The sequence below is a fragment of the Nasonia vitripennis genome (genome assembly GCF_009193385.2).
Source record: "Nasonia vitripennis strain AsymCx chromosome 3 unlocalized genomic scaffold, Nvit_psr_1.1 chr3_random0005, whole genome shotgun sequence".
NCBI lineage: Eukaryota > Metazoa > Arthropoda > Insecta > Hymenoptera > Pteromalidae > Nasonia > Nasonia vitripennis.
In genome coordinates, this window is record NW_022279624.1 from 1,983,807 (window position 1) to 1,997,539 (window position 13,733).

At 34.4% G+C, this 13,733-nt stretch overlaps 2 protein-coding genes across 2 annotated transcripts in view; one reads left to right on the forward strand and one right to left on the reverse strand.

Annotated features, from left to right (window-relative positions):
* LOC100118464 (microtubule-actin cross-linking factor 1) overlaps nucleotides 1–13,733 on the reverse strand; it is a 133,337-nt gene that overhangs the window by 111,534 nt on the left and 8,070 nt on the right. The gene's annotated exons all lie outside the window — the stretch shown is intronic.
* Nucleotides 10,114–13,140, forward strand: LOC107981398 (histidine-rich glycoprotein-like). The gene has a single exon (XM_016987262.3). The coding sequence runs from the start codon at nucleotides 11,569–11,571 to the stop codon at nucleotides 12,319–12,321; it is 753 nt and encodes a 250-aa protein (XP_016842751.1). The 5' UTR covers nucleotides 10,114–11,568; the 3' UTR covers nucleotides 12,322–13,140.

The following is a 13,733-nucleotide window of genomic DNA, read 5'->3' on the forward strand; positions in this document are numbered from 1 at the left end:
TGCCATTCCCTCCATGCCAAAATCATTAATTTTATCGCGAGAGCGACGCGACTGAGCCGTCTCGTAAATTCGGCGAGAGGCAAGAAAGGCAAGAAAGGTAATCAGTCCTATCTCGAGGCCTCGTGGATGCGTTGCAATGTCTGCAGTGGTGGCAAACTCGAGCGTTCCGAAACTTATTCATTTCCCCGAGACTGACAGCTAAATAACCCCAGAAGCCTTACCAATACAGCCGCGCCTCGCCACATACGAAATCTTTAATATCTGCTTCGAGATAATCTGCTTGGCGCTGAATTATTCCAAGGATCGGCTAAATACCAGTAACGCATTTTCAGTACTTTGTTTGATTTCAGTCACTCTTGATCGCCCAACTTTAAACGCAAATTCACCAATATGTTGGTATGGAGATAAAGTAATATTTGAAATGTAAAAATGTTTGATTGAAATGTTTGAAAATGCTTGATTTGGTCAAAAATTACGCACAATTGAAAATGCGGAAAAATCATGAAAAAAGATACAAATTTCTTGACTGAAAAATCCTGCAATTTTCATGATTTTTCCGCATTTTCAATTGTGCGTAACTTTTGACCAAATCAAGCATTTTCAACACATTTTTTAATTGAAGCTCTTTTTCCCTGCTCTCACTCGACCGTGATACATTTTCTGTTTGTGCCCTTATCCTTTGGATACATGCCGTTGAACAATGCCTATTTTTCGACGAATTTGAAGGGCCTATGAAACAGTGTCACAAGGCACTTTTTCGACGTTGGAACGTAGTTTTGCATGGTTCTAAACATGTACAATAAGAAAAAAAAAAAGTTGCGGGAGTGTGCCCCAACATTTGTTTTTTTTTCGGTTTCTCCAACCAGAAAATGGCATTTTTCCCGTAGAATTCCCCATATACCTAGCTTTCATCGACATATTCCAATTTATATCGCATAATAATGAACGCAGTGATTTATGCTCAATCCTCTTTCGGATTTTAGAGGATCTATACTACTCGGTTAAGGGGCGGGCACACCACCTTTGAAATTAAAATCAAAATTTTTCATTAAAAATTTATAAATACTTATATAAATTAACCAAATTTTTATTACTATTCTTAGACATAATTACCTTTATTTTGATGGTTTAGACCTTCTATATACCTCTATAATACCTACGTATAGTAGGGAGTCCATAATTCACTTACCGTAAGATTCCAGAGGAACGAATGGCCCAAATGAGCTCAAACTCTAGGATATTGTTTAAAAGTACATTAGTTATGGTATGAATGAGGGGATTTGGTTTAAATTTCATAGGAAAAAAGTTACATGATCGTTATGTTAAAATTAATCAAAAATTGATAAAAAAATCAGTAATATGCTTATAAAACTTTTTCTATGAAATTTAAACCAAATCCCCTCATTCATACCATAACTAATGTACTTTTAAATAATATCCTAGAGTTTGAGCTCATTTGGGCCATTCGTTCCTTTGTAATCTTACGGTAAGTGAATTATGGACTCTCTACTATACGTAGGTATTATAGAGGTATATAGAAGGTCTAAAACCATCAAAATAAAGGTAATTATGTCTAAGAATAGTAATACAAATTTGGTTCATTTATATAAGTATATATACATTTTTAATGAAAAATTTTGATTTTAATTTCAAAGGTGGCGTGCCCCCTTAATCAAGTACCTCAAGAATTTATAGATGAATGCGTAGTCGCGGCAGCCGAGCGCTGAAAGAATCACCGAGCAGCCTTGCCGTTACTCCACTGAATATGCAAATGGAATTTGGCTCTCCGAGTTTTAAATGCTGACATCGAACTTATATGTTAAACTTCGCGATCGATATAATAAGATCCGTATAAAGGTCCCGTGTGACATTAGTAAGTCCATATACGTTTATGTTGATCTGATTTTTTTAACGATATACTAATGATTGTTCTATTAATCATATAAATGAAGAAAATTTTTACAATACACCAATCGTAAATTAGAGTACCAGAAAACTCGAGTATTGCTGGACAAACAGAGCAAAATATTTCTGCACCTGCCGGTCTGCAGAACGAGTATCTTATATTGTGACAACGGTTTAACGAGGCTCACAACTACATCGGCTCCGTATTCGACTATACAAATCGGTTCGTCTGCTTTGACCTGCCTTCGCCTTCCGATTCCGTCGCGTCGCTTCCATTCGAATTCTATTGCCCTCTCCGTGTCCAGCTCATCAACCCAACTTACCCGGGGACACTTCCTAACTGTAAACAGCTTGCTTTTGACATCTAGTACTCTCCCAAATATATAATACTGTGTGCCAATCGCAAGGACGCTTTCAGTATACGATAACTTGCCAAACTTGCAACGTCGCCTCGAACTTCTCGTAGCAATTAGCGGTTTCTAATTTTCTTTTTCGCGTCGGCGTCTCTTTCCTTATATAAGTTATACGTGCGGATATCGCGTTTAAGTGGAATAGTCGTGTTCGATTGTACATCTTTCTATAATATTTGAGTCACTATACGAGTTCGACAATTGTCTTCGCAACAAATTCGAGTGATGCATCATAATTAGATACGCCGGTGCGTTATTTCTTTGATTACATCAGCGATGGGCTTCAAAGATACAAAACGTAAGTTCAAGAACAAATAAATTTACGCGGATTTTAGAGAGACGATGTAGTTGTAAATTCTCTTGACCTAGGAATCGCAGTGCAAAGCTGAGTGTTTTTCCTAAATTTGCACAAAAATAATTAGCATTCAAATGGAGCGCATATTCTAGAAATTGATCACATATGCACGATGCCGTCGAATTGCTTTGCTCTGTTTTCCATGTGTGTGCACTTAGCGTATGTTCACACTCGCTAATAATTGTTTACGCTTTTGACCGTTATAGCATTATACTATCTCGGTATTTAAAATCTATACTTATTTCAATCATTGCTGACCTTTCAGCAATAAGAAACAGGAATCAAACAAAGGAAACAATAGAAATAAAGTGACCGTTGGTGAATCCCAACATTATTTGCTGGTCAAACATTTTTAATAAGTACTACCCTGATGGCACAGAACCGTTTTAAAACGTTAAAAAAGCGTTTTTTCAACCTAGATTTACAAACGTTAAAATAGTTTAGAGTAAAACGTTTTTTTAACGTTTTAAAACGGTTCTGTGCTATCAGGCTAATAACATTGGTAAAAAATATTACACTTTATTAGACTACACTTTTAATTCGTCAGATTAGGTATTAACCTGCCATCTAGCGAACTAAAGCGAACTTCCTTTCTTAAATTGACGCGCTTATGTAGGCTACTGATGGTAAAGTAGAGCGATATGTACAGAGCTGAAAAGCTTAATATACACACATACTGTACTCTGTCGTGCTATATACACTGAGAGAAAAGAAACATTGCAGCAAACATATATGTTAACTGTTAACGTAGCTATGTTATATGTCATATAGCTGTATGTTAATAGTTAACATATGGCTGCCCTTTACGATTTTTCATAGACTTTATGAAGTTATCAGATAAAAATTATTAGAAAACACACTTGTATGAATTTTATTAATGCTGAGTAATTTTACAGTGATATAATGTCAAAATTCAAAATTTTGTCTTTCATGGGCATTTTGGGTCTAAATACCAGATCTGATAGTTCTAGAGATAAAATAATGAGTGTGATTCCAACTGATTCAGCAGCCTCTGGTATTTCCAAAAAGATATATATCAACTAGTTTATCACTTATTATTTTATCTCTAGAACTGTCAGATCTGGTATTTAGACCCAAAAAGCCGATGAAAGACAAAATTTTGAATTTTGACATTATATCATTCCAAAGGCACTTTGCATGCTTCATTAGGTATATTCAGTTGCTTTCGTTCTATTATTAATCACTTATTGATTTCATGATAAATAAACCCTCAAGAATATTTTTTGTATGAAAGAGGATGACGGATTTTGAGGTTAGGCGGTCCGAGAGAAATGCCATCTGCACGCAACACTACGCACGATAGTCATGAAATTCATAAGGTAACTATTAACATACAGATATTTCCCGCAATATTTTGTATGTATACTATAAAAATCTATAGTATACATACAAACTGTTTTTGTTTCGTATAGAATATTTGTAAGATGTACATGAATATATTAGCAATCATTGCTCCTAACGCGTGTACATGTTTACGGCAATGATATCTTTCTCTCAGTGTAAGCAACAAACTCACTTTGGATAACTGATCGATAACAGTTGGTCTGAGAATAATGCCATACTCTAAGCTATTTCCAGGATAACTAGGAATAGTTTGTCTCTTACTTATATTTTTTTATTCCTATCGCATCACCATTCCAATAGAGTAAAAAAGGTTTTAAAATAGCATATTTTGAATTATTTGATTAATATATAAATATAAATTCTTAGATTCAAAGTATTGTTGCAGGTTTGGTAAAACATAATTGATTAAATTTAGTTCTACTATTAAAACTGTTTTAAAACTTATGAGCTTGAAGTCAAATAAATGTTTATGCTTTTTGTGATATACAATATTACGCATATTTATTTTAAATGATGTATAGTTGAGTAATTTAAGAGATTGATCACCCAATTGTTATATTGCAAAACAAACGGTTAGCAATCAGAGATGTGTTAGATTTTTCAGATATTTTAAATTAAAAGTAGGATACGAGCGAGCATTTTTCTTTAAGGAAAATGAAAGGTAAGAAGAAGACCAAAAGGCGCTTCCATCAGAGACAGGTACCGAACCGTGACTCGAGCACCTGTTGCCGTCTATACGGATTGAGGCTTAAGGCTTACCTGGCGCTATATAACTCGTCTATTATACGCAATGTTTCGATTCTAAAAAAAATTAGAAGCGCAAGGAATGATTTGCTTTGTATTTCCTTATTTCAGCTATTTTCTCACACGCACGTATGTACAATACAAATTTAAGTTAGGTTTCCTGTAGATTTACGAGATATTAAAATGATTACTGCGAAATTGTGAATATTAAAAATTATAAAGCCGTAATAATAAAAAGTAACATTTACAAGTTTTGCTCGACATAAATGATTAAATTTGTTTGATAAATGATTTAATAAAATCAAATTATCTTGTCTCTGTCTACTCTACTTTTTAAGTTTATACAATACATAATCAATATATGTGATTTAAAATATATTTCAGCCAATTTTGTAACCATACCAAAATTAATAAAATACATTTGTTCAACCGCAACAAAATTAAATGGAAGATGCAAATGCTCATTTCTTAAAAACACAAGTTAAAATTAAAAATACATAAAATACAGCTGATAGTTCAAGAACCTATAACTAGAGGCGTATTAATTGATTATAAAAAAACTTTGAAAAGATACTTACTTACTATATTTCAATATTATACGCAGGTTCTATACAAAGCAAAAAAACCGACAGTGACGAAGTACATTTTTTCCTCTTGTAAATTGACTCTCTAGCTATAATTGTTCTCAACAAGTTAGGACCTCCTGCTGATTAAACTGCAGTTTGATCGGCAGTTAGAGTGTGAGTATACACACCGCGACTGAAGTTTAGATTAAAAAAGTACATGAACATGCTCCCAATCGAATAACTGAATAATGAATGAATCACCGTTGATTGATGCTGCTCAGAAGCTTTCTCGATATAGATCTATATCATGCTTTTCGAATATCTTGTTTAGAAACTTGACTGTGAAGCTTAAAATAATGAATTTTTTTTATTATTACCATATAGGAGTTATAAGAGTATCACGGTTCGGATTATGACGAATTTTCAACAATGCACAGTAAATAAACAAAAAGTTTCTTACATAACTAAAAATCTAAGAAATAAGTATTTCTGGAACTACTATAGGGCAAAGAAATGTGTGAATTATTGAACACACGTGCTAAACAAAGTATAAAACAGCAAAGGACCAGGCTCTCAGTACACGTTTCTTCAGTAAACTAATTTTCCAAGTTTTGTAACCCCGTAAATTATAACAGTGCCTTTGACCCTTGCGTTTTAAATTGACAGGACGACCTCGTTAATGTATGGTGAAGGATAATTTATTAGGGCCTGTGAAGTCGGGGCGTGACTTTACCCACGCAAACTTGACGGATTGCGCAGCTAAAACGCCGCGTTGTCACTGTTCGCGAGGACTTTGGTGTGCAGCGTTGCCCTTATCTTTATTTTCATTCTAATACTGTACGAAATATATCGTTTCCACTGTCCAAAAAATTACGCTTATGGATTATTTAAAATAATATTAATTAAAGCTATCCTCTGCATCTAGAATTTTTTAAAAATATTATTTGCTCACATTGTTGGTCAAATGATTTTTATACGTTCGATCCATATTATTTTTTTATTCCTCTCTTAAAAAAATGATGGACTTGGTTGTGAAGCCTTTAATGCGTGATTCTGATTGGTTGCTATGGTCGGTTGCCTAGGTAACAGATGAGAACCCGCACGCTTTAAATTCATAACCCTCATAACAGTCATAACCCTGGTAGAAATTTTTCAGGTGTTTAAAATAAAATGAAATGAGGTTAAATAGTATGAAATCTGAATAGCGGATTCAGAAAAAAATATATGCAATATTACCAACAAGAATTCTTGATAAATTAATCATTACCAAAAGTGTAGTATTGAAACATGTGCATTGAAAAGTGTCACCCTAACCCTATTTGAAGTAGGTAATAATGTGTGTGTGTGTATGTTATTTAGTTTTTTTTTGAAATATAAGTGAGAAGTGCAATTAAAAGAATAAAAAGTATAAAGATATATTGTGTCTCCGTGCCCAAAGTCGCCCACGGTGAGGTTTAAGAAGTGAATTTAAAGAAAAGTTCAGTATCCGAGTCAGTGAATTTGAGTTTATCACTACAATGCCCTTTAAATTTTAAAATATGTAATCTAGATAATTGAACTGTTTTCATTCATATTTTCACACCAACGGCAATGTGAATTTTTTAATTTAGCGGCTCACATTTTGCTTATAGACAGTCACGCAGTAACTACTATCTCTAGCACATTGTATTTCCGGTTTCCAGTGTATTTTTACCTGGAGAAAATGATAAATATTTTGGCTTTTTTGTTAAGGCATTAATGAGAATATTTACTTTTAATAGTTGTGAGAGATTTTGAGACTTTTCCATTGCATTGCATTTGCTCTCATTTAAAAACTAATTTCTAGAGAGCTCATTTTTTGCATATATATTTCTGTTTTGGTTGTGAAAATATTTAAAGTTGAATTGACCTTAACTGAAATACTTTTGATTTCGACTTCAACACCCATGATAATTATTTAGTCGTATAAGTTATTCACATCAGTGTCGGAATCGAAATAAAAAGTATTTCAGTTAAGGTTAATTGAACTTTGTATATTGTTTCATTGACACAAAATAAATCTATATGTAAAAAATGCGCTCTCTAGACCTGTTAGTTTTCGAATGAGAGCAAATGCAAAAATAGAGAAATAGGCATCGATCTCAAAATCTCTCACGACTGTTAAGAGTTAAAATTCTTATTAATGTCTTGACAAGAAAGGCAAAATATTTATCACTTTCTTCATGTAAAAATACACTGAAAACCAAAAATACAATGTGCTAGAGATAGTATTTACTGCGTAATTGCCTATAAGCAAAATGTGACCCACCAAATTAAAAAATTCACATGTGCCTCAATGTGAAAATATGAATGAAAACAGTTAAATTAAAATCATCTGGATTACATGTTTTTATAGGTAGCATATCAAGTATCTGTGTAAAATTTCAATTGCCTAGCTTTTTTACAATGCAAATGAATAGGGTTGTAATAATAGGCTTATACTCACTGACTCTTCTACTGAACTTTTCTTCAAATTCACTTCTCAGACCTTAACGACAACGACTTTGGGCGTTGTTAATATATTTATATTAAAAGTATTACAGAATATGGTAACATATGGTAGGTAATATGGTAAAAATATTAGCAGAAATTAGTGTACCCAAAACTTATGTTGTTTTTTCTACCAGGGTTATTAGACATAGACAGAATAAGGAGCGCGCGAAGCGCGCCTTCATTCCTAGTATAGTAAAAAATCGATGAGAAGTATCTTATAAGAATTGATTGATTTGTCTTGTTGCAATGTTACTAAATATCGAGAAAGTAGAGTATGCGAAGTTTCACGCTATAAATCAAGGCGACACTGTGGCGCCTAGCTTCATACACGGTATACAGTATACACATAGCCATTACACGATAAATAAAGTGTTTGTACAATCGCAGCTCAATGACACCCTGAAAGGATTTTTTCTGCAGCAATAAATACAGCGTTTATTTCATGGAGGCTTTGTTAACTTTTTTCATAAAAGTTTATAGTTGCAACACGATTTACTTCTAGTATATTAGAATATAATGAAACGTAATTTTGCATAAAAATAATATTTAAATTAACGTTTAAAAGGATATGTTAAATATTTTTTTTTTTATTATTTTTGAAGTAATTACAAAAATAAATTAGGTTTTTAGATAATCTGTGAGAAGCAGAATAAAACTAATTAATTGCTCCACAGTAACCTTGCAGCACAAAGCTATAATAGCAAACAATTATTGCCTAAGTTTCGGGTACGAAGCTATATATCACTTCTAGTTACACCGTTACGTCAAAATATCTGCATTGCACGCAAGCAGCTACTTAGATGTAGAGTTAACAATAATGCCGGTGTCTATTCTATATATAGGCATAAAAGTTGAAATAAAAAAAAACTTTCAGGTTGTATAAAATTTATCATTGATAAATATGTGTGATTTATATAGTAACTACTCGAAATGAATCTCAAGCGTTTACTTTGAAAGGTAAAGCGAGACTTTGGAAAAGAAAATATAACCAATCTATTTTTTGGAAACAAAAAATAGTTATTCAGCATAATATATAATTGAATTAAGAGTAAACAGTAATATTTCAGCATATTTTGTATAATTTCTATTGCAAGAAATATTTGAAAGTACTACCCTGGTAGAAATGTGAACGGTTCAATGGCTTAGCAATGGCTTATTCAACCAATAACGCCAATGAATCGCTTAGAAAACCGCTAAATAACCGCTTACTGTAATAGAAGCTTATGCACAGCTCCTTGCAGTTAATTTGCTTAAATTCAGTTTACTAGCCATACGTATACAATTGTCAGGTTAAAACTTTTATTAATAAATATAAATTTACCTATATGATTGATATAGATATATAGATTGCTTGAACTTATTAATCAGCTCTTGGCATTTTCAAAAAGAGTGCACATCAATAATCTTTATTGTATTATTACTTTAATTGACTGATTTGAGATTTTGGTCAAAATCACAGATACCAAGAAAAATGTGAAATTCTTATGTTATGTACTCAAAGCCACAATAAATGTTTAAATGGGTTCTTTTTTAGTTTAGTCTTGTTGAACAAGGCATTTTGAACTATTTAGTTTGCTAATACAAACAATTTTTATTTATTTTATTTGATCAGACAGCATGACATTATGAAATAACAGTTCATGACTTGGTACGGTCAAGTGAAATGAAGTGCAGTGCATGCGTATCATACAAACCTTGTTCAGATAGTAGAATAGGACTATATTAAATGTAAAAAATTGAAATATTAATAAAATTAAATTGATTCATTTAGCTGGTGGTTATCCTGACCTCGCAACCTCAAATTAGCCTCCGGCAGACATCTTGGTAACTTAGCGGTTCCTAAGCCACATTTTTTGTTAAATTTTATCTTGGCAATCATTAAAACAGTTAGCTAAGTCTAAAGGTCTTAGCAAATTCGAACCGCTAATTTTCTACCAGAGTAATTCATACAATATTATCGTCATTGCCGAGTTAATTATAACGGTATAAAGATAAAAACAGAAGTCTTGTTTTGGAAAAAAATTCTGTAAGATGATCGTAGTGTAACCAGATCATTGCAGATAGATCTCATATTTCGCGGCGACCCTTCTTCTTCAGGTCTTAAGATGAAGAAGGGTTCAGAAGTTGCTGCATTTCTTAGCAGTGTTATAGACTTAAATTAAAAATAAACGTTTTGATGTAATAACTATCAAATTACACAACCAAAGCGCGTTTTTTGTTAACTAAAAATTTATTGTGCTGAAAAAATATCTAGTCAAAGCTATCGACTTTAATAGTTAACGATTCAATTAATGAAATAGTACAAAAATTGCACAAGGTTGGTGTAATTAATCTAACACGTAATGTACGTGACGATCGCATATTGTAAAAGGTTAGTAGGCGCGGCTCTTTTTCTTTAGCGAGCAGCAGTATAAGCAAAGCTATTAATCCGTGCATATGTGCAAGCTGAAGAGTGGGTGATAAACGGGGCACCTGGCACAGTGGCACTGACGGCTCTGCAAACGTCAGCATGCACGATTATTTCGCTTAACTTGCTCATACTTGCTGTTATATTATACTCGGCAGATTCTTTCTTTTGCTAGCGAGAATACAGATAGAGTTCTACATCACGCCACAGAGACCCTGGCTTTGTCAACTAATTGAATTACCAGTAGTCTCGTAATATTCGCAAACATCAACTGATGGACAATCTTTTCAACCTTAACCCCATTAAATGATTTATATTCTACGATGAACTATAATGAATGCATGAATGGCATGATCCATGTTTGAGTTTAGACGCGAAATTAATGCAATAAAAAATGCAATATTGAGCAATTGAATGCATTTTTAAAGCAGCTACATTAGCTGTATATTCATAATGTCTATTCATAAGATATTAGTCACGTACTGTAGAATACTATTAAGAGCGTGACTTGGCGCACTTGTCTTGGTTAGCGAGCATAAGGTGTAACATTAGTGAAGCCGTCGTTGCTTTTTTATTTCGCGGCTCGTTAGTTTTGCTAGGTCTGTTATCCGTTACGAAAGCATAGTTTCCCAAAGTTTTTTAATCCGCCACGCCGTGCAAGTTGCTGCATGAATAAGCTTGCTGGCTGTAGCTTATGCAACCGCCGTTGAAATCGTTGATCTTGCTTAAACTCTACGGGCGTTTCTTGTACGATTTTTGCTGTTAACTAAGCTTATAAAGGAAGTCCTCTTCACAGTGAATTTCTTATTCGTGTTTACTTTGAACGTCGTAATTTTAAGGAAGTGAAAGATGCAAACAACAGAGGCAGTTATCAGCCATGACGTTTTATTCGAGTGGTACGCTGGCACCGATTTTTATTGGATGGGTAAAGAAAAATGAACGTGCGAAAATAAACGTTGAAACTCTTTCAGTCGTCTGAAATAGAGAATAGCGTACCTAAGTAAGATCGAAGGTCAGTCTGAACCGATTTCTGGCAACTTTCATCACAAACCGAACCACCTGTAAGCAACTTTAACTAAGCTGCAACGTCAAACTATTGTGGCCGAGGCAGTAGCGCGTTTGCGAAATTCATCCTAGGCCAGCCTGACTCCAATGATTTGCTGCAGAAGAAAAACAAGGAAAGCGATTACGTGTAGAAATTGGCGCCAATACTTTCAAATGACTATAAAAGCGATAGTCCTAACTTTGATTGATCAGACGATAAGCAACACCCAGCGTGATCAGATCGGATAAGCAACCAGAAAAATGTCGGGGAAATGCGGATGGCGATCATGGATGACACTGGCAGTGTTGATCGTCGTCGTAGCATCATTGGCGTCAGCCAGAGATGTGCCAGTTCGAGATTTGGAAGCCGCGGCTAGCCATCATCACAGTCATCACAGTGAAGAACATGGCGGGAAAGAGCACCACGAGCATCATCACGACGAACATGGCGAAAAGGGCGACAAAGGGCATCATCATCATCATCATCACCATCATGACGACCACAAGCATTACGGAAAGAAGCACGACGAAGGACACCATCACGAACACGGTGGGCACCACAAACATCATCACGATGAGCATGATCATCACGGCGAGCATCATGAACATGGCCATAAGCATCATGGAGAAAAGCATGGTCACAAAAAGGGCCACAAAAAGGGTGAGAAGACCCACGGTTATCACAAGAAAGCGCATAAGGACGAATTTCACAAGGAACACAAATTCTACGACGATCACCACAAGGGTGGTCACCACGAAAAACATGGACACCACCACGAGCATCACGGCGAGAAAGAAGGACACCACAAGAAGGGAGGCCACCATCACTCCGGACACCACCATGATCATCACGGCAAGAAGGGTCATCACGATCACGGACACCACGACGAAGATCACAAGGGACATCACGGCAAACATGGCCACGATGATCATCATCATCATCACGAAGATTGGGCAAAGAAGGGGCATCACCACCATGGAAAGAAACACTCTCACTCTCACGGCCATCATTAATCGTAATAATTGTTGTTGTTTTCCACTTTTAATTGAGTCTGCAATTTCAAAAATTGTTATTGTTATAAATTTCACACGTTAAATAGCATGTTACTACCTGTAGAGGAAATTTCTTTGCAATATTTGTTCAAAGTTCGTGTATTTTTTTTTACTAAGAAATATAAACTGTAGGAATGAAACTTTTTTTATACATTGTAACAAATGTACTCATGGCTCAGTATCAAAAGATACAAAATTCAAAGAATCTTCTTTAAGTAAGGCTCATGTTCAACATTATATGAATGTATATGAATGTGTGCACGCGTATGTTAAACCGAGTGTTATAAATATAAAACATTCTTGATTCAGCAATCTTATATAAAATGTTAACAGTATACCAATCAAGAATAAAATAAAAGACTTTGTATTAATTATCTATTCAATATTAAATATCTATTGAATTATAGATCATTGGTTTATGGGCTTGTTTTATCTATATTGTAGAAAAATAAGATAAATGTAAGCTTTTGTATTTAATAAATCTTCTTACGAGTTATTCAAGTAATTGAATCTTTGTATTTAAAAAATAATAATAGCTGATGACATTTACTATTAAAGCAATTATTAAAAACTTTACAACGTAACCACGTGGAATACAATACAAACAACATATTGAAGTAAAAATACTTCACATAATCAATAGATTAGCGGATTAATTTTTTGTTAACGTTTTCGCATGATTATTTTTTCAATTTATTATACTGTATGTATTAAGACGTGGACTTGAAAAAAAACACTTTCACAATAAAATAATTATCCTAGCTAGTAGGTGACCGAAACTCAAAATCCAGCTGCATAAAAGGACAGAATACCAATCCCCACACCTACAATCAGTCAATACTGTAATAATGGGGGGTGCATAAGACATATTAAGCGAGGGGGGAAATACACACACCCAAGGGTGTTTCCCGGGAGAGACCGAGCAAGTCCAACTTTCACCTTCAGAGTTCGAAAGCAGTTCTTTTTAAATTATGCATACAATCTGCTTATAAACGTTTTTAATGAGCGTCATATAAGATTCATAATTTGTATATGTATAAACTGAAAAAAAAATACTTTAATTGAAAAATAATGGCAGCAGATAGTACAAAAAGTGAACACTGCAAGTTGAGCACCTCTTTACGCAGTGTGCCGTCCACAATACATAGTCCAGCTTATTATTTATGGTAGTAGCAAAGGAGCGTGGTTCTCCAGCACATCACACGCGCACATCCTGTTCAAGCCACTGCCAGAGTACATGGGCGATTCGTGTGTAGCGCACGTCGTCGAAGACTTTTTCAAGTGTCGATAATATCGTGAGGCAAAAAAGTCTCGCTGGATTAATGTTCTCAACGTCATCGAGCATTATCGACGGCAGTTTATCAGCTCGAAGC